At 46.1% G+C, this 22395-nt stretch overlaps 1 protein-coding gene across 1 annotated transcript; it reads left to right on the forward strand.

Moving 5' to 3' along the window:
• Positions 1-12286: 12286 nt before the first annotated feature.
• LOC123999747 (neuronal pentraxin receptor-like) lies at positions 12287-21508 on the forward strand. Its single transcript, XM_046305777.1, has 6 exons — positions 12287-12483; positions 14077-14869; positions 18866-19181; positions 19611-19852; positions 20565-20744; positions 21055-21508. The coding sequence occupies exons 1-6, from the start codon at positions 12287-12289 to the stop codon at positions 21295-21297; spliced, it is 1971 nt and encodes a 656-aa protein (XP_046161733.1). The 3' UTR covers positions 21298-21508.
• The last annotated feature ends 887 nt before the right edge of the window (positions 21509-22395 follow it).

Here is a 22395-nt window from a genome sequence, read left to right on the forward strand (position 1 = left end):
TAAAAGCGAGACTAATAGCGTCCATAAAGTGACCATTGAATTTAAACAATGTCGGATAGGCTAAGTTTGTAGGTGCACATTTCAATTAGAAAACAATGATGTGCTAAATTTTTGTAACATTTCTAATCAATGCTAAAATATTTTTAGCTGAATCTCAGAGTGCTCAGCAACTTGCCAACACAAACAGGTCGCCGCCTCTACCAGCCAGGCAGCCAGCCATGATAAGAAGTGGTTGAGGACAAACCTAAACTACATGTTATAAACTATATGTTGGTATTCAAGATGAGGTTAATCAATAAATGCACACAGATAATTAATTGTCCAACATGAAAAATGGGTTGGTTGTTATTAGTGAGCTGAATGTGGTTTTGTTTTGATTGGCTAATGTTAGTTAGCTAGCCAGCAGCTGTAACATTATATAACTAGCTAACATAACGTTATACCACAGCATAAATTACCTGTCAGATGAGAACTAATGTTGGCTAGCTTGCTAACCAACAAGCGAGGAAAGCTACCTACCTATATTTTTCCTGGGAAGGTGTTTTATAAGGCTGAAGTCATCTGTGTAAACAAACAGATACGCTAGCTAATGTCCTTGCCTGCTATAGTCAGTTAGCGAACTAGCAAAAACTCAATGTTGACAATAACTTAGCTAGCTATATCCCACAATATTCCACAAAGCATAGCTAAGTAAAGTTCATAGTCAACACCAAACTTTGGAAAACTTCCACACAGCTCATTTGGGCATTGCTCATCTAACGTTAGCTACTCCATAAAGTAAAATTGTCTTGCTTGCTAACGTTACATGTACAACCAGATTTCAATTTATAACATAACACCTGCTAGCTAGCTTGCTCATTTAACGTTAGCTAACGTTACAGACCTTACCCTATGCTCTCAATGCAATTGTCTTCCTGTCATTATAATCCAAATTTGCACTGATTGATCAATGTTGGATCCTGTGTTTTACATTATAGCCATTACCATATATATGATTGAATATTATCTGCTGTTGGCTTGTGTGGATGTATGTATGTATGTATGTGTTATGCAACATACATACTGACTTGAAACATTGTTAAAAGTATCAGGGCCATGGGACTTTCTCATGATGGAAAAATACAGAGAAGCATGAAGACAGGAACTGTTCAAATTAGTTGGGAGGGGGGCACATTCAGAGCGGGGTGTTGCGAGAACAAGCGGTCTTTTGTTAGATAACAGGAGCCAGGTGCGAGATAACGGTATGGAACATGAAAGCCTGGATGTTCTTCACAAGCAACATTTACATCTATCAACAGAAGCGCCAAGAGGCGGGGACCCGCCTGAGCGCCTGCAATAGGCTGAGCAAGTTTAAACCACGCCCAGTCTCTACTGTGATAGGCCAACAGACGGGTTGGAACTGTCTATCACAGTATGAAGAATACTGTTTTACATACGTCTTGTCAGTTCTCTGTTCTGCCCTGCGTGGTATTACAGTGAGCCCGTATATACGAAAGTTGCATTTGCCATTTATGACTTAGCTAATAAAAAATACATAGTATAAAATCGGTGACTCATTGTTATATTTAGCCTGATACCAGATTCGAATTTACGCAACCCTAACAAGTGTCAAATTACTTTTCAGTGTGTTCCCAAAAATCTGAATTTGCCACACGTGCACCCAGTTAAAACTTCCGAGTGCAACCGAATCTGAGCGCAGTTTAAAAATGCTATTGCTTGCTAACCTGGTTCGAGCTAACTCTATATATGACCTAACTGAAATGATACTGTTTTCAACACATCAACTGTCTAAGACAATTTATTTTTGAGCAAGCAAGATAAATACACGTTCAATCAGTACTGAGTGAATGAACAACAAAGACAAAGCTTCCAGGCTCATGTCCACAATCCGCTACTCTGTCATACAAGCACTGTTTCACTGGGCAGTACTTTAGGGATGGCGTGAATCTCATGGATGAGGGCAACGACCTCTTTCTTCCTTGAGAGTCTGAGAGCTGGTCTCTCCTCCGTTCTAGCGAGACGGGATGCAGTAGTACATACCAGCCCACTCACTGCCTCTTGCCTGCCACTCCACGAAACCAAAGGCTCTTTTAAGAGCCAATTAAAACTATACACTAAAGAGAATGGTCAAACTGTGTCCTCAGTTCCGAAGACGGTGACGCTAACCATTGCACCACAGACCTTGTTATAAGCTTATCAACTTGACATTATTTATATGGACTGTCTGGCCTATTTAACTGGACATGCTGATGATGACAGGAGTTATCAACATTGTTATTGATGATCCACAGCGTTATGCAGGCTTTTCTGATCAAGCAGTGCTACAACACCTGATTCTACTACTCAGCTGTTCACCAAGATCAATAATAGTAGAATCAGGTGTGGTAGAACTGGGCTTGAACAAAACATCCTGCATAAACCTGTAGCTTCTCAAGAGCAGTTGTGGCCATCCCTGAATTGTATTTACAAAGTTGACTATACATTTTGTTGTAAATTTGATATTTAGTTATAACTCACTTTTGTTTACAGGTAGTGTAGTACCTTTCTTCAGTAAACTATAAGGCACAGTTTCATGTAAATAGTTCATGTGTACATGTTGATTATGTGTGTATTTTCCAGGAGGTTGTTCGATTGTCTTAAAATCTAAGTAACATGATTTTTAAAAATCAGAGGAAAGGAAAGAAAGAAAGATGTTGGTGGGAAAGGGGGGGGAGAAGTTGAGAGGGGCAGAGAGAGATATAGTTGAGGGGCAGAGAGAGATATAATGAGAAAATAAGAGATGGAGAGAGTTAAAGAAACAACAGAAGGGAAAAGTAAGAGAGAGAACTGAGAGAGAAAGAGGTCTGACAGAGAGAGAAAGCTGAAAGTGGGGGAGAGAGAGAAAGTGAGAGAGTGAGAGAGCAAGAGAGAAGGCCCTTGAGCTCTCATAAAACTAGTGGCGCAGTAATCATGGTCTGTCTGTCTGATGGCTATTTGTACACTAGGTGGCACCATAAAACCACAGGAGACATGACTGGAATTTTAAACATCATTGACTCTAGCAGCGGCGCTGTAGCATACCCTACAACAAGGGTGGGGCAAAGTATGGCCTGCCGGGCACTTCAATACGGCTTGCGAGACATTAAAAAAAGAATAATAATGAGTTTAACAAACAATTAGTCCCCCAAAAAATGTGGCCCTCCCTTGAATTTCAAAATCCCGATGTGGCCCTCGAGCCAAAAGATTTCCCCACCCCTGCCCTACACTAAAACCCTTCACAGTTTCAATGGAACCCTAAAGGCTGCCTACAGATATAGATATTTGCAGCAGCAATACATATAGCAGTGCCTTAGACTGCTGCGCCACTCGGGAGGATCCCACAAATTGATTTTAACAAACAATTAGTCCCCCCAAAAATGTGGCCCTCCGTTGAATTTCAAAATCCCGACTTGTCAACATTACCTTGTTGACAAGATGACCGAGCGGAGAAGATTACTGTTCCATTTGAGATGGGAACTCCTCACTCAACGTTTTTGCCTGTTCACACCACGGCCATAGCTGGGTGCACTGTGGCTCATGTTAATAGAATTCCCTCTATGTTGTCACATGTTTAGATTAATCAAATCAAATTGTATTTGTCATATGCACCGAATACAAACTTACAGTGAAATGCTTATTTACAAGGCCTTAACCAACAGTTCAGTTTTAAGAAAAATACCTAAAAAAAACAAGAAATAAACTAACAAATAATTAAAGAGTAAAAAAACAATAGACAGGCTATATATGTATGAGGTACCAGTACAGAGTCAATGTGCGGGGGCACCAGTTAGTCGAGGTAATTGAGGTAATATATACATGTGGGTAGAGTTATTAAAGTGACTTATACATAGATAATAACAGAGAGTAGCAGCAACGTATAAAAGAGGGGGAGGCAATGCAAGTACCCTTTAGCTCAGTCCGGATGCTGCCTGTAATCCATGGCTTCTGATTGGAGTATGTACGTACAGTCACTGTGGAGACGACATCATCGATGCACTTATTGATGAATTCAGTGACTGATGTGGTGTACTCCTCAATGCCATTGGAAGAATCCCAGAGCATATTCCAGTCTGTTCTAGCAAAACAGTCCTGTAGCTTAGCATCTGCTTAATCTGATCACTTCTTTGACTGAGTCACTGGTGCTTCCTGCTTTAATTGTTGCCTGTAAGCAGGAATCAGGAGGGTAGAATTATGGTCAGATTTGCCAACTTGAGGGCAAGTGAGAGCTTTGCACGTGTCTCTGTTTGTGGAGTAAAGGTGGTATATAGTTTTTTCCCTCTGGTTGCACATTTACATGTTGATAGGAATTAGGTCAAACGGATATAAGTTTCCCTGCATTAAAGTCCCCGGCCACTAGGAGTGCCACCTCTGGATGAGCATTTTCTTGTTTCCTTATGGCGGTATACAGCTCATTGAGTGCAGTCTTAGTGCCAGCATCTGTCTGTGGTGGTATGTAGACAGCTACAACAAATACAGATGAAAACTCTCTTGGTAGATAGTGTGGTCTACAGCTTATCATGAGATACTCTACCTTAGGGGAGCAAACCCTCGAGACTTCCATAGATATCGTACAACAACTGTTGTCTACAAATATACATAGACTGCCACCGCTTGTCTTACCAGAGGCTGCTGTTCTATCCTGCTGATGCAGTGTATAACCCATCAGCTGTATGTAGTTCATGTTGTCGTTCAGCCACGACTCAGTGAAACATAATATATTACAGTTTGTCATGTCCAGTTGGTAGGATATACACTTGATGTCGGACGTTTACATACATCTTTAAACTCAGTTTTTCACAATTCCTGACATTTAATTCAAGTATATATTCCCTGTCTTAGGTCATTTAGGATCACCACTTTATTTTAAGAATTTGAAATGTCAGAATAATAGTAGAGATAATGATTTATTTCAGATATATTTTTATTCTTCACATTCCCAGTGGGTCAGAAGTTTACATACACTCGGAATTTGGTAGCATTGCCTTTACATTTTTTTAACTCAGGTCAAACGTTTCGGGTAGCCTTCCACAAGCTTCCCACTGTCAGGTATGCGTAAACGGCTGTAAGGGAGTCAGGTGCAGGAGAGCCGATATTGGGTTGCCAACGGAGCCTTTTATTTAGGCGAACCAAAAGCACACGGCAAAGTGAACACGAAATAACAACAGCGCAAAAAAACTATTGTGCGCATAACATGAAACAGAATAAACAATACCACACACAGACATGGGGGTAACAGAGGGTTAAATACACAACACATAATGCGGGAATTGAGAACCAGGTGTGGGAAAACAAGACAAGACAAATGGAAAATAGAAAATGGATCGACGATGGCCAGAAGACCGCCGAGCACCGCCCGAATAAGGAGAGGCATCAACAGTGACAGTAAACAAAATGGGTGAAAAACATGGTCCACCTTGCCTGGCGAGGGTTCAGTCTCCTCGCCGCCCGGATGTACTCTAGATTGCGGTGGTCACTCCAGATGAGAAAAGGTTGATTAGCCCCCTCAAGCCAATGTCTCCACACCTTCAAAGCCTTGAATAACAGCCAACAACTCCCGGTCCCCCACTTCATAGTTTCGCTCCGCGGGGCTGAGCTTCCTCGAGAAGAAAGCACAGGGACAGAGCTTCGGTGGTGTGCCCGAGTGAATGCAAAGGAGGGATCCGGATGAGCCAGCACAGGAGCCCGAGGCAAACAGAGCCCTCAGGTGACCTAAAGCCCTGTCCGCCTCAGCTGTCCACTGCAAGCGCACCGGGCCCTCTAAAGCAGTGAGGTAATGGGAGCTGCTACCTGACCAAAACCTCGATAAACCACCTCCTTTACCGTGGTGGACACCCTGCCCGTGCAGGTCCCTGAAAATCTTGTCTACAAACGCTTGGAAGACTGATGGAGCATTCATCAACCCGTACGGCATGACGAGGTACTCATAGTGCCCAGAGGTGTTGCTGAAAGCCATCTTCCACTCATCTCCCACTCATGCACCAGATTATAAGCGCTCCTGAGATCTAGTTTGGTGAAGAAGCGCGCCCCATGCATTGACTCTATCACTGTGGCTATGAGCAGTAGCAGGTAACTATACCTCACAGTGATCTGATTCAGACCCCGATAGTCAATGCACGGGTGCAGACCCCCCTTCTTCGTCTTCACAAAAAAGAAACTCAAGGAGGTGGGTGAAGTGGAGGACCGAATGTACCCCTGACGCAGGGATTCGGAGACATATGTTTCCATAGCCTCCACCTCCGCCTGTGAGAGGGGATGCACGTGACTCCTGGGAAGTGCAGCGCCTACCAGGAGATCTATCGCACAATCACCCCATCAATGATGAGGTGGTAATTGAGTCGCTTTCTTTTTAGAGAAGGCGAGAGCCAAATCAGCATATTCAGGGGGAATGCGCACGGTGGAGACCTGGTCTGGACTCTCCACCGTAGTGGCACAAATGGAAACCCCTAAACACTTACCTGAGCACTCTCGCGACGACCCTGTGAGAGTCCTCTGTGACTAAGAAACAGTGGGGTTTTGACAAATTAACCAGGGTAGGCCCAGCACCACGGGAAATGCAGGAGAGTCAACAATAAAGAAACTAATTCTCTCCGTATGACCTCCCTGCGTCACCATGCGCAAAGGAGCGGTGACCTCCCTAATCAACCCTGACCCTAATAGTCGACTGTCTAACGCGTGAACGGGGAAGGGCACATCCACGGGAACGATGGGAATCCCTAAACTGAATTGACGAGCGCCTTGTGCTGGGAATGCGGGGAAAACTCAGGAAAAGTAACAAACAAAAACATGTGTGCAACAGAGGGCTCTGGGTGAGAATGGTGCCTTCTCACCTGGGGTAACGCCAGAGTGCCCTGCCTGCTGCTTCGAACCCTAGAGGAGCCAACATGGCACCGACCAGCAGTGTGACCTCTGTGGCCACAGATAGTACACGTGAAAGCGCCATCTCCGGTCTTCCTGTGCGCAGCACCTCCCTGTCATGTTTTGTCATTTATTATCTTGTCTTGTCCCTGTGCTTCCCATTCTATTCGTTTCCCTCTGCTGGTCTTATTAGGTTCTTTCCCTCTTTCTATCCCTCTCTCTCCCCCTCCCTCTCTCACTCTCTCGCTCTCTCTTCTCTCTATCGTTCCGTTCCTGCTCCCAGCTGTTCCTATTCCCCTGATTAGAGTCCCTATTTCTTCCTTTGTGTTCCGTTCCTGTCCTGTCGGTTCCTTGTCTAGAATTCACCGTGCTGTGTTTGTGTATCGCCCTGTCGTGTCGTGTTTTCCTCAGATGCTGCGTGGTGAGCAGGTGTCTGAGTCTGTCTGGTTCAAGTGCCTTCCCGAGGCAACCTGCTGTTCACCTGCTGTTCAAGATCGAGTCTCCAGTTTGTCCTCGTCATTTCGAGTGAAAGTTGTGTTTTTTGTTTGTATTTACTTTACTGGATTAAAGACTCTGTTTTCGCCAAGTCGCTTTTGGGTCCTCTTTCACCTGCATGACAGAAGGAACCGACCAAGGAATGGACCCAGCGACTTCAGACGCTCGTTACACTGCCGTCGAGATCCAAGGAGCCATGCTCGGCAGACACGAGCAGGAATTGTCTGCTGCTCGCCATGCCGTGGAGAACCTGGCCGCTCAGGTTTCCGACCTCTCTGGACAGTTCCAGAGTCTACGTCTCGTGCCACCTGTTACTTCCTGGCCTGCCGAGCCTCCAGAACCTAGGGTTAATAACCCACCTTGCTACTCCGGGCAGCCCACTGAGTGCCGCTCCTTTCTCACGCAGTGTGAGATTGTGTTCTCTCTCCAACCCAACACATACTCTAGAGAGAGAGCTCGGGTTGCTTACGTCATTTCACTCCTTACTGGCCGGGCTCGAGAATGGGGCACAGCTATCTGGGAGGCAAGGGCTGATTGCTCTAACAAGTTCCAGAACTTTAAAGAGGAGATGATTCGGGTTTTTGACCGTTCAGTTTTTGGTAGGGAGGCTTCTAGGGCCCTGGCTTCCTTATGCCAAGGTGAACGGTCCATAACGGATTATTCTATTGAGTTTCGCACTCTTGCTGCCTCTAGTGAGTGGAACGAGCCGGCGCTGCTCGCTCGTTTTCTGGAGGGACTCCACGCAGTGGTTAAGGATGAGATTCTCTCCCGGGAGGTTCCTTCAGATGTGGACTCTTTGATTGCTCTCGCCATCCGCATAGAACGACGGGTAGATCTTCGTCACCGGGCTCGTGGAAGAGAGCTCGCATCAACGGTGTTTCCCTGCTCCGCATCGCAACCATCTCCCTCCTCTGGCTCAGAGTCTGAGCCCATGCAGCTGGGAGGGATTCGCATCTCGACTAAGGAGAGGGAACGGAGGATCACCAACCGCCTGTGCCTCTATTGCGGAGTTGCTGGACATTTTGTTAATTCATGTCCAGTAAAAGCCAGAGCTCATCTGTAAGCGGAGGGCTACAGGTGAGCGCAACTACTCAAGTCTCTCCATCAAAATCCTGTACTACTTTGTCGGTCCATCTACGCTGGACCGGTTCGGGTGCTACATGTAGTGCCTTGATAGACTCTGGGGCTGAGGGTTGTTTCATGGACGAAGCATGGGTTCGGAAACATGACATTCCTTTCAGAGAGTTAGAGAAGCCTACGCCCATGTTCGCCTTAGATGGTAGTCATCTTCCCAGTATCAGATTTGAGACACTACCTTTAACCCTCACAGTATCTGGTAACCACAGTGAGACTATTTCTTTTTGATTTTTCGTTCACCGTTTACACCTGTTGTTTTGGGTCATCCCTGGCTAGTATGTCATAATCCTTCTATTAATTGGTCTAGTAATTCTATCCTATCCTGGAACGTTTCTTGTCATGTGAAGTGTTTAATGTCTGCCATCCCTCCCGTTTCTTCTGTCCCTACTTCTCAGGAGGAACCTGGCGATTTGACAGGAGTGCCGGAGGAATATCATGATCTGCGCACGGTCTTCAGTCGGTCCCGAGCCAACTCCCTTCCTCCTCACCGGTCGTATGATTGTAGTATTGATCTCCTTCCGGGGACCACTCCTCCTCGGGGTAGACTATACTCTCTGTCGGCTCCCGAACGTAAGGCTCTCGAGGATTATTTGTCTGTGTCTCTTGACGCCGGTACCATAGTGCCTTCTTCCTCTCCGGCCGGGGCGGGGTTCTTTTTGTTAAGAAGAAGGACGGTACTCTGCGCCCCTGCGTGGATTATCGAGGGCTGAATGACATAACGGTTAAGAATCGTTATCCGCTTCCCCTTATGTCATCAGCCTTCGAGATTCTGCAGGGAGCCAGGTGCTTTACTAAGTTGGACCTTCGTAACGCTTACCATCTCGTGCGCATCAGAGAGGGGGACGAGTGGAAAACGGCGTTTAACACTCCGTTAGGGCATTTTGAGTACCGGGTTCTGCCGTTTGGTCTCGCCAATGCGCCAGCTGTTTTTCAGGCATTAGTTAATGATGTTCTGAGAGACATGCTGAACATCTTTGTTTTTGTCTATCTTGACGATATCCTGATTTTTTCTCCGTCACTCGAGATTCATGTTCAGCACGTTCGACGTGTTCTACAGCACCTTTTAGAGAATTGTCTCTACGTAAAGTCTGAGAAGTGCTCTTTTCATGTCTCCTCCGTTACTTTTCTCGGTTCCGTTATTTCCGCTGAAGGCATTCAGATGGATTCCGCTAAGGTCCAAGCTGTCAGTGATTGGCCCGTTCCAAGGTCACGTGTCGAGTTGCAGCGCTTTTTAGGTTTCGCTAATTTCTATCGGCGTTTCATTCGTAATTTCGGTCAAGTTGCTGCCCCTCTCACAGCTCTTACTTCTGTCAAGACGTGTTTTAAGTGGTCCGGTTCCGCCCAGGGAGCTTTTGATCTTCTAAAAGAACGTTTTACGTCCGCTCCTATCCTCGTTACTCCTGACGTCACTAGACAATTCATTGTCGAGGTTGACGCTTCAGAGGTAGGCGTGGGAGCCATTCTATCCCAGCGCTTCCAGTCTGACGATAAGGTTCATCCTTGCGCTTATTTTTCTCATCGCCTGTCGCCATCTGAGCGCAACTATGATGTGGGTAACCGTGAACTGCTCGCCATCCGCTTAGCCCTAGGCGAATGGCGACAGTGGTTGGAGGGGGCGACCGTTCCTTTTGTCGTTTGGACAGACCATAAGAACCTTGAGTACATCCGTTCTGCCAAACGACTTAATGCCCGTCAAGCTCGTTGGGCGTTGTTTTTCGCTCGTTTCGAGTTTGTGATTTCTTACCGTCCGGGTAGCAAGAACACCAAGCCTGATGCCTTATCCCGTCTGTTTAGTTCTTCTGTGGCTTCTACTGATCCCGAGGGGATTCTTCCTTATGGGCGTGTTGTCGGGTTAACAGTCTGGGAATTGAAAGACAGGTTAAGCAAGCACTCACGCACACTGCGTCGCCGCGCGCTTGTCCTAGTAACCTCCTTTTCGTTCCTGTTTCCACTCGTCTGGCTGTTCTTCAGTGGGCTCACTCTGCCAAGTTAGCTGGTCATCCCGGTGTTCGAGGCACTCTTGCGTCTATTCGCCAGCGCTTTTGGTGGCCGACTCAGGAGCGTGACACGCGCCGTTTCGTGGCTGCTTGTTCGGACTGCGCGCAGACTAAGTCGGGTAACTCTCCTCCTGCCGGTCGTCTCAGACCGCTCCCCATTCCTTCTCGACCATGGTCTCACATCGCCCTAGACTTCATTACCGGTCTGCCTTTGTCTGCGGGGAAGACTGTGATTCTTACGGTTGTCGATAGGTTCTCTAAGGCGGCACATTTCATTCCCCTCGCTAAACTTCCTTCCGCTAAGGAGACGGCACAAATCATTATCGAGAATGTATTCAGAATTCATGGCCTCCCGTTAGACGCCGTTTCAGACAGAGGCCCGCAATTCACGTCACAGTTTTGGAGGGAGTTCTGTCGTTTGATTGGTGCGTCCGTCAGTCTCTCTTCCGGGTTTCATCCCCAGTCTAACGGTCAAGCAGAGAGGGCCAATCAGACGATTGGTCGCATACTACGCAGCCTTTCTTTCAGAAACCCTGCGTCTTGGGCAGAACAGCTCCCCTGGGCAGAATACGCTCACAATTCGCTTCCTTCGTCTGCTACCGGGTTATCTCCGTTTCAGAGTAGTCTGGGTTACCAGCCTCCTCTGTTCTCATCCCAGCTTGCCGAGTCCAGCGTTCCCTCCGCTCAAGCGTTTGTCCAACGTTGTGAGCGCACCTGGAGGAGGGTGAGGTCTGCACTTTGCCGTTACAGGGCACAGACTGTGAGAGCCGCCAATAAACGCAGGATTAAGAGTCCAAGGTATTGTTGCGGCCAGAGAGTGTGGCTTTCCACTCGCAACCTTCCTCTTACGACAGCTTCTCGTAAGTTGACTCCGCGGTTCATTGGTCCGTTCCGTGTCTCCCAGGTCGTCAATCCTGTCGCTGTGCGACTGCTTCTTCCGCGACATCTTCGTCGCGTCCATCCTGTCTTCCATGTCTCCTGTGTCAAGCCCTTTCTTCGCACCCCGTTCGTCTTCCCTCCCCCCTCCCGTCCTTGTCGAGAGCGCACCTATTTACAAGGTACATAAGATCATGGACATGCGTTCTCGGGGACGGGGTCACCAATACTTAGTGGATTGGGAGGGTTACGGTCCTGAGGAGAGGAGTTGGGTTCCGTCTCGGGACGTGCTGGACCGTTCACTCATTGATGATTTCCTCCGTTGCCGCCAGGAATCCTCCTCGAGTGCGCCAGGAGGCGCTCGGTGAGTGGGGGGGTACTGTCATGTTTTGTCATTTATTATCTTGTCTTGTCCCTGTGCTTCCCATTCTATTCGTTTCCCTCTGCTGGTCTTATTAGGTTCTTTCCCTCTTTCTATCCCTCTCTCTCCCCCTCCCTCTCTCACTCTCTCGCTCTCTCTTCTCTCTATCGTTCCGTTCCTGCTCCCAGCTGTTCCTATTCCCCTGATTAGAGTCCCTATTTCTTCCTTTGTGTTCCGTTCCTGTCCTGTCGGTTCCTTGTCTAGAATTCACCGTGCTGTGTTTGTGTATCGCCCTGTCGTGTCGTGTTTTCCTCAGATGCTGCGTGGTGAGCAGGTGTCTGAGTCTGTCTGGTTCAAGTGCCTTCCCGAGGCAACCTGCTGTTCACCTGCTGTTCAAGATCGAGTCTCCAGTTTGTCCTCGTCATTTCGAGTGAAAGTTGTGTTTTTTGTTTGTATTTACTTTACTGGATTAAAGACTCTGTTTTCGCCAAGTCGCTTTTGGGTCCTCTTTCACCTGCATGACACTCCCAGCTCCATAGGCACCGGAATGGTGGTGCTGGGAGAGGGAATCGACAGAGCCCTCTCTGGACGTCCGCGGGTGACCAGCAGGTTATCCAGCCGAATGGACATGACCACCAGCTGGTCGAATGTAAGATTGGTATCCCTGCAGGCCAACTCCCAACGGATATCCTCGCGATGGCTGCTGCTCTACCCTCGGGCGGGTGGTCGAAGACTGCCCAGATGGTTGCAAACCTCCCCTTTTTCCTCCAAACATAACGATGGTCATTATGTTATGGCCAAACTTTTTCTTTCTTTTTTCATCAGACCAGAGGACATTTCTCCAAAAAATATTTGGATTTTCCTGTCCTGCTAAGCACCTGGACTGGATTCAGGCAAAATATGTATTTGTTTATGGATAATCTGTAGCCTAAAATACTTCATATTTGAGATCTATTAATGGAAATGATCAAATGTAAAACGGATTCATGCCCCGTTACTGTTGGGCTATCATCCATTGAATTTATCTTCCTTTGTGACTATTTTTAATCTGAATTCACTTTCAACCTCGATCTCTGAGAAAGAGCCAACTTCAGCCTATTTGACTATTCTTCTATTATGCGAACCCAGAGCCTAGTGTTGGCACACTTCGAGTCTAGGCCATTTTCTTCTCTGTGAAACATATTTTAGAGCACAGAACCTATTCCCTCGCAGAGGAAAAGCTTTCCATAAACATACCTAGGCTTATTACTCTTCTCTCACCACAATCTCCCTTTGCAGTCACTTATGTGAGAGAGCGCGCACACACACACACACACACACACACACACACACACACACACACACACACACACACACACACACACACACACACACACACACACACACACACACACACACACACACACACACACACACACACACACACACACACACACACACACACACACACACACACACACACACACACACACACACCCCACTCTGCACCTATGTGCTGTGTTTAGCTGAGATTGCCTTTTCTAAAAATGACCCGGTCGTGCTAGGAATGATCTCATGGTTATGATCGGGTTGATAGGGTTTTTATCACGCTTTCTCGTTATCCTGCACCAACGCTTACAACACAGACACCATCAGTCTTCCTTTCTCCCGTGAACCTTTTATTTGACTAATAGGGGCGCACGCTAGATTGTGTGCTATGTGCCCGCGCATCGTCCCTGACGAGAACGATGAGAACCCGCTGTACGAGCGTGATTCCCTAGGATACTACAGTACCACGGGTTGTCCTGTTTTGTTATTTAGGTTATGCATTCCTCGCCATAAACACATACCATCAAGCGATCACAGCATATGAAAAGCACAAACACATCGAATGCTTATCACTATATTGTTATTAAACCACAAACTGCTGAATTATTGTAATCTCGATCTACATTTTGTGTGACACGAGACACCGTCTCACATCATTCTTACCATCTCCCGTTCCAGTCTCTTGATATTGACTTGCATGCTGTTGCGCTCTCTCTCGCTCTCTCTCCCCTCTCTCTCTCTGGTTGTCTCTCTCTCTCTCTCTTTCTCTCTCTCTCTCTCTCCCTCTCACATTCTCTCCCTTTCTCTCTGGTTGTCCTTGTGATAACGAGATAAAGAAGCCGAACAACACTGAAGCCAGAGAACAGAGGGATGAGATAGAAACGGTTGGAGCAAGTATCTGTACTCATTATAGCCGAATTATTAAATTAAGTGGAACATAGCCTATGTATTGACTAATAGCCTAGAAACGCCATAAGATGCGTCTTTCGTGATATCGTCACGGATCTTTTGATCTGCCTATTTTTATTTTAAACTCAGACTGCGCTTTTTCAGTGTTGTTGAACTAGATAGACAAATCCTATGTTTTTTTCTCATAACTATTGATTCTGACGCCGCCAACCTGAAGTTCATCGTTATCATCTTGGCCGCCGGGATGGTGGCCTTCGTTGGAGCAGTCATCTGCATCATCGCCGCGGTCCATACCGGCTCCGCTGCCGAATCTCAGCAGCAGCCTGTGGCAGACAACCAGTCGCAGTCTCCGGACGCTGGAGTGCAGCAGACTTTCCCCGGGGGCTCCGTGGCGCGAGCGGGTCCACTGGGCGCTCTCCATGGTTCTGAAACGCAGGACGGAGAAGCGCCCACTTTCTTCCACGTCCCCAGCGGCTCAGACGGCATTGGTGGAACTAGGCAGGTTAGCAGACTTATCTGCACCCCAGTCCCCGCCGGAGAATGCAACCCCAAAAACTTTCAGCAACAAGCCGACGACCCGTCGCTGTTCGCGGGTGAGGACTGGGGATACCTCCGCACCACGGCAGAGGAACTCAAACAGACAGTTCTCCAGCAGAAGGACCAGATTATCACCGACCAGCGGACCATTAGGGATCTGTCAGGCAAGCTTTCGGAGTGTGAGAGCGGAATAGAGGGGCGTAGAGTAGCGGAGAGTAGCGCGGGGCTCTGGGGAGGTAAGAGGGTAGATGAGGGCCGGCTCATGGTCCGGGACAGTGCTCCGTCGTCGTCTGTGGCACAGCTGCTCACCGCCCAGGCTGTAGGCGAGCTGGAACAGGCTATCGTTCAGATGAAAGACCGCATAGAGAAACTGGAGGTAAGGGGGAATGGGAGAAACATGTGTCATGTATGTTGGTGTTGAATTCCACTATCACATATCTTTATTTTAAACGAACTGTTATTGTATCTGTAAATAAAGCAGTGAATAGGCTAATTTTGACCCTCTCGTGAGTCAGTTGACCTGCTTGGCAGACCTCGATAGCACTCACTCTGAATTTCTACTCACGTCTCTGATGGCAGTATGTCCGTGTGGGTGTGGCTACGTGGTTTTACTGTTTAATTGAGACCATTTCCAGTTAATAAAAATCAGGAACAGGATTAGATCAGGTTAGATGACCACCTACATGTAACTGCCAAAATAAAGGAAACACCATCATAAAGTTCTGGACCACCGCAAACTGCCAGAACAGCGTCAATGAGTCTTGGCATAGATTATACAAGTGCCTAGAACTCTGTTGGACGGATGCGACACCATTGTTCCACAATAAATTCATTTTGTGTTTTGTTGATGGACAACGCTGTCATAGGCATTGCTTCAGAATCTCAAATAAGTGTTCCAAAGGGTTGACATCTGATCACACACACACACACACACACACACACACACACACACACACACACACACACACACACACACACACACACACACACACACACACACACACACACACACACACACACACACACACACACACACACACACACACACACACACACACGTTAAACTTCGTATGCTCCTTTGAGCCTCCATCTTTCAAAGTCACTGAGATCTATTTGGTTAAACATGGTTAAAATAATGGTTAGTGCTATCTGGGATCCTTGGGACATCCCTATCCTGAACCCTAACCTTAATCCCTGACCTTACCATAGCCCTAACTTTACCTGAATTTAACCCTGACCTAAACCATTTTAAATTTCAACTTCAAGGGGTTAATGTCAAAGTCCCAAGGATCCCAGATAGCAAGGACTTCAAATAATGGGCAACTGGGTATTTTTATGCATGACCCTAAGCATGGGATGTTAATTGCTTAATTAACTCAGGATCCACACCTATGTGGAATCACCTGCATTCAATATTCTTTATATCCCTCATTTACTCAAGTGTTTCCTTTATTTTGGCAGTTACCTGTATATCAATGTCTTTAATTTATTGTCCCTGAAAATGGATTAGATGCATTATATTCAAATTGATTAGATGCATTATATCCATCGTAGCAATAGCTTATTAGAGTTCAAAACAATGTTGAGGAACCAATCAGTTACTTCACCAAAATCTATTAACATATTTTGGTATCATTTGTTGCTATTGCACCATTACAATGTCTTCTCAACCTGCTTCACAACTCAAGTTAAATTTAGCCAGTTTGATTAATGGAAACCCCAAAACAAGAACATTGTAGGATAATTTATTAGCTCTAATCTACAGACACAGGAGAATGTGTTGTTCCAGCCACCTCTGCTTCCCACTATGACTAACCCAGGGGAGGAGAAGAGGAGGAGTGGAGGAGGGAGGGGAGGGTAGAGTAATACGAAGCTGCTTTATAGCTGCCTGCCAAGCAACATGCGATGTACAACACCATTTCTTCTGGAGAAAATATCATAAAATATTCATCCGACCAGTTACCTATATTTGTCAAGAGCAGAGACCATCATATTATTTTTTGCAGCTTCTGCCTAGCACACTACTGTTATACTGTATCAGTGGTTCCCAACCATCTTTGGTCACTCAACCTCCAGTCACGTTGGAACTGATCTTAACAAAGAATAACACATTTACTACATGTGGAAAGGTGAGGTACCTCCACGGGTACTAGTACCTCATGTTGAGAACCACTGCTCTGTGTGTAACTTACAGCATGTGCCTCACTCTAAATAAGACGTGGCATTGTCTGTGTGTCTATTTGACTGCACTTCGTTTTGCTGCAGTTGTAGTGTTTTTTTCTTGGCTGACTAATGACTGAGCGGACTTTTAATTACTTGTTTTCCCAGCACTTTTTTTTCTGTTTTTCGCTGCACATAATTGATTATGCATAATAAAAAATAAAACTAACTCCAGAGATTAGAGTGCTTATCTAACACGAAGGCCCACATTAATCACAGCACATTAAACAGTGTGAGTGCAGCTCTGAAAAGAATTTGAGTCCAATTCAAGACCATGATTTTATTTATTTAATCAAATTGCCATCATAATAAGAGTTCAAAAATAATAAGAGTTTAAAAAAAAGAGTTCAAAATGTCCAGTATTTCTGTCTCCGTATTTCAGGAGAACATATGGATTTCTTAGACATTCAGAATGGTGAACAAAATGGGCAAATAGAGCCACTCTACAAATGATTACTAATCCAAACACAGTGAGGAACAATGGGGACCTTCTACACCTTCAGAGAAGGGCAAATGATTTATAAAATAATAATAACAACAATAATTCAAATTTGTATAATTATTTTCAATTATGTTCTGATTTATTTCTCTTCAATTTTTGTTGGAAAGGAAAGGGTTAACACTGAAGAGAAAAACATATTCGATCAGGATTTTTCTTTGGTCATCTCTGGGGCTAGCTAAGTCAGCCATTGGCTAAGCCATCAGAACCTAGATAGAAGGCATCCGCCATTCAACTGTATTAGGGCAACATTTTGGAGTGACAGTGGAATCAACCAGTCACATTTTGACTTGTAAGCGGTGGGATCGTTTTAACAAAAAACTTTCTCTTCTCACAGGCCAACGCGCAATAGCAAGCAATAGTTTTCCCAAAGTCTAGCTTTTGTTGTAGACTAATTTTCAGCAGCTGTTATCAAAGAGGATGTTGTTGCAAATGTTTTATTTGATTTAACTAGGCAAGTCAGTTAAGAACACATTCTTATTTACAATGACAGCCTACCCCGGCCAACGCTGGGCCAATTGTGTGCCACCCTATGGCACACCCAATCATGTCCGGTTGTGATAGAGCCTGGAATCGAACTAAGGTCTGTAGTGACACCTCTAGCACTGAGATGCAGTACCTTTGACCAATGCGACACACAGGAGATTCTCCCTTTTCAAGAATAACTTTCAACAAAAAGTTAGCCTTTTACTGCAGTGGGCTTAATCAGGGTCACACAGAGGGATTCTTGGTAGTCAAACAAATCTACTTTGAAACAAAAGTATACACATATACACATTGTCAAAATATACAAATGAAATAAAAAAAACCTGTACCATGTCAGAAATAGAGTTGAAATGTATAAAATGTTTAGTTTGCATCCTGATATTACACTTTACTGTATGTACACCACAGAAGACTGAAATATAACAAAGCTGTTTGACATAGAAACACCAGATTGTAGTAAAAAATAAATAAAAAACTTCATTAATTATGAAATTAGGACAAATATTAATAGCATTCCACCCATGAGGCCAAAGAGGGTGCTTTTGGTCATTGACTGCAGGAAAGGGTTCTTTCAAATGATCATCATCTGGTGAGTGGAACTGTGTTTTTTGTAATAATAATGTATTATTTTTCAGTTTTTGCTCAATCTGATTGGGTGGGATGGGCCAGGGGATGGGCCTGTGTCCACCCAGGCCCACTCATGCCTATGCCTCGATGCAAACAGCTCATGATGACTGCATTGCACATCACAAATAATCTACAAAACCAAGACTTCGTACCAAACTTTTTCAATACCTGGTTTGCCTACCTATTGTTGCCTTAGTTAGCATTTACTAGTAGATATGTTGAAACCTCTGTCCTACCCTACCGGCTACCGATGTCATTCTTCTGTGAGCTGCTCCATGATAAAACCAGTTGACAGCTGCACACTCCTGCTGCCTGCAGATGATATTCCTCTGAAACAAGGCTGTGTGTGCGGCGCGCATGTAAATATATTTCACCTGCTTTGCAATTGTGTAGGCTACATTTTGCATGATGTTACTATTGTACGACATAATTGATCAATTGTATACCTCCACTGCACTGGTATCCCTCCCTCCCACACTCCTTCCCTCCCACACTCCCTCTCTCCCACACTCCCTCTCTCCCACACTCCCTCCCATGAAGTCAGATATCGGACCGCTGGCGCTCTCTCACAACCACACGGATGCAGCAACTGCGGTGACTTCAAGAGGGGCAGGTGGTGGTGGGCTCTCTGAGGCCCCTGATCGTTGGGGTGAGGCAGGGCTAGTGGGGCAGGCCCGGACAGGGGATGGACCAGAGCAGTGGCCACGGATGGAGGATCTGGAGGGAGAGCTTGAGAGGAAGCTGGAACTCCTGGAGAAGGAGAGGAAGGCCCTGCGAAAGGAATCCCAGAGACACAGGCAGGAGATTGACCTGGGGATCAACTCCCTACACCACCGCATTGCTGGCCTGGAGGAGGGTGAGAGAGGGGGCAAAGGGTTAGATGTAAGAGAAGATCAATGGTTATGAGTGATACTCATACCTGAATGATATTAACTGATATGGTGGGGGAGGTTACGAGTCGGGACAATGAACCATAAATGATCTACCAGAAAGGTAACTTATTATCAATCTATGAAGATGACTTCAACACATTATACACAGAATAAGAAAAAAGAACATGATAAGAAAAACAAATCAAAGTGGAAGTATCATAGAACAGAGATGAGATATCCTGGGGGCAGGAAGGAAGTCAAATATGTGATGTAGCCATTGCATAAACCCCCAAAAGACAGTACAAAGTCCTAATAAGAGAAGTCTATTCAACATTCCCCCTACCGAATTACCTCATTACTCAAATACTCTTTCCCTCCCTCTCTATTTCTCCACCCATACCTCCTTACCCCAGGACTCTCAGAGTACACCTACCCCGAGGGCTACAAGCTGTCCTTCCCAACACGTACCAACTATATGTACGCGGTGGTACAGCACCCCATCCCTGAGCTGCGTGCCTTCACCGTGTGCCTCTGGCTGAGACCCGCCGAGGGGGGCATCGGCACCCCTTTCTCCTACGCTGTGGCGGAGCAGCCCAATGAGCTAGTTCTGCTGCAGGGCATGCACACCCCTGTGGAGCTGCTCATTAACGACAAGGTAATGGAGGAAACAGAGTAGCAGTATTTTAGGGCACGCTGAGTTAGACACAGCACAATTTAAGCTGTAGCTATAACAGTACCTAGGAGCCTACTGTGGAATGATGTCTACGACCAAAATGGCACACTATTCCCTATGCAGTGCACTACTTTTGACCGGAGGCATGGTCAAAAGTAGTGCACTACATAGGGAATAGGATGCCATTTGGGACAGAGACAAAGCACCGTTTAGGCTAGAGCTGGGAGTATAGTGTAGATTAGCATGATGTCACTATGGTAATACAATGCCTGGAAGGCATAGAGAGCTACCTAGCTGGCTGTGCCCTTGAGGAAGTGCAGTCCGTGCCTTTGAGAAAGTAATGCTGCAGTCCCCAAATGTCACTGTAATAAAATGACTGCCGTAATGTATTCCAGGAGGACATTTGTTTAATGTCTCCACACAGTGTGTTAAGCATCAAGATATCAGCACTTTAAAAGCACTCTATTTTATCTAACATAATATTGAGTTTTAGTCTAGGATACTCTGTACAACACATGGCTAAGGGTCAGTTCTAAGAACCACTTCATCGTATGATTGATTGTCCATTGATTTGCTGTTGTTGCTATTTGAAATACTTCATTTACACGCTAATATAGTATGCAGTATCACTGCATTACCTGCAGTATAGCACTAACACTCATACTAACCCGCACTGTTGTCCTCCCACCCCTAGGCGGCAGAGTTACCTCTGAACCTGTCCCGGGGCAGCTGGCACCACATCTGTGTAAGCTGGAGCCAGAGAAGCGGGGCGTGGCAGGCCTACCAGGGGGGCAAGCTGAGAGGAGAGGGGCAGGGCCTGGCAGCCTGGCACCACATCAGGCCTGGGGGAGTCCTCATCCTGGGGCAGGAACAGGTAAGACTTGGAGGAGTTGGTATTTTGGTGAGGTCAGCAGTGATTGGTGGAAGAGACAGCAACGGCATAGACCTATCGGGGGTTGTTGTTTTTAAAGGATGTCATATTTTATTGTTCATTGAGATATACACCCAGGGGTGAAATGAAAGTGGGCAGATGAGAGGAACATGCAGAGTTGAAGTGGGGGACTTGAAGATCAAACCCCAGTCTCGCAGGGCAATGCCAAGTCCGGAGTTACCACTAGACCAAACTCTGAAACATCCCTTCTTCTTTTCACCCCTTTCACTCCTCCACCTCCTCCTGCCTGTAGGACACTCTGGGCGGGCGTTTCGACTCGTCCCAGGCCCTGGTGGGGGAGCTATCCCAGTGGAACTTATGGGAGCGGGTCCTGACCCCCAGCGAGGTGTCCAGCCTGGCCCACTGCAGCCAGCACGGCCCCCAGGCAAAGGGCAATGTGGCCCCCTGGACCAACCGGGAAGTAGAGGTGTTCGGAGGAGCCATCAAGGTGCCCAGGGAGCCCTGCGCTGCTAAACGCATCAACACCTCACTGTGAGGGGAAGGGAGCCAGGGACCTTAGTCACAAAGCGTCTCAGAGTAGGACTAGTGATCGAGGAAAAATCAATAGGGATTTTACAGTTACATATTTTTTTTTTGTTGCTCTCCATCTTCTTTTTAAATTTAAATTTACATTTAAGGCATTTAGCAGACGCTCTTATCCAGAGCGACTTACAAATTGGTGCATCCACCTTATGACATCCAGTGGAACAGCCACTTTACAATAGTGCATCTAAATCTTTTAAGGGGGGGGGGTGAGAAGGATTACTTTATCCTATCCTAAGTATTCCTTAAAGAGGTGGGGTTTCAGGTGTCTCCGGAAGGTGGTGATTGACTCCGCTGTCCTGGCGTCGTGAGGGAGTTTGTTCCACCATTGGGGAGCCAGAGCAGCGAACAGTTTTGACTGGGCTGAGCGAGAACTGTACTTCCTCAATGGTAGGGAGGCGAGCAGGCCAGAGGTGGATGAACGCAGTGCCCTTATTTGGGTGTAGGGCCTGATCAGAGCCTGGAGGTACTGAGGTGCCGTTCCCCTCACAGCTCCGTAAATAGTAAATAGTAAGGCAACATGTTTTCAATGCTTTTATTTCCATGACTGGTCAAAACTCATTTCTCATGGCTCTCTTGTCTCTCTGCAGCAGACATTTTGAGAGCAATATCTTTGGAACATCAAATTGCAATAAAATCTCAGTATCGGATCAAAATACATATAGAATTGTGAGAATCACAATACATATCGTATAGTCACCTAAGTATCGTGATAACAGTCGTGAGATCCCTGGCAATTCCCAGCCATAATTAGAACTGTACATGTCATATTATACATGTAATCTTATTTATTATGATCTAATAGGAAAAGCTGATTTTTCATCAGCATTTCTGCTTTGAGACTGAGAGCCCTGAGCTGTGTTCAGTAGGGCAAAAACACTGCGGAGGTAACATATTTCTATCTGAACGACTTGTTATGTAGAACAGCAGGAATGCCTAACTGACGTGTCGATTAAGGAATCATGTGAGCTCTATTCATGACATTTCTATCTGCAACGTTCAGTATATTGTGCATTTGTGAATTTGTGAAGTAAATTGGCGGGTGGAGCTC

Source organism: Oncorhynchus gorbuscha, linkage group LG16, assembly GCF_021184085.1.
Source record: "Oncorhynchus gorbuscha isolate QuinsamMale2020 ecotype Even-year linkage group LG16, OgorEven_v1.0, whole genome shotgun sequence".
NCBI lineage: Eukaryota > Metazoa > Chordata > Actinopteri > Salmoniformes > Salmonidae > Oncorhynchus > Oncorhynchus gorbuscha.

Bases quoted from the DNA above. Each gene is read 5' to 3' on its own strand.
- LOC123999747 (XM_046305777.1), top strand. From the start codon at position 12,287: ATGGTGGTGCTGGGAGAGGGAATCGACAGAGCCCTCTCTGGACGTCCG. The intron at 12,484-14,076 runs GTTGCAAACCTC...CTATTTTTATTT, and splicing joins GGTCGAAGACTGCCCAGATG to TAAACTCAGACTGCGCTTTT. The intron at 19,182-19,610 runs GTGAGAGAGGGG...TCCTTACCCCAG, and splicing joins CATTGCTGGCCTGGAGGAGG to GACTCTCAGAGTACACCTAC.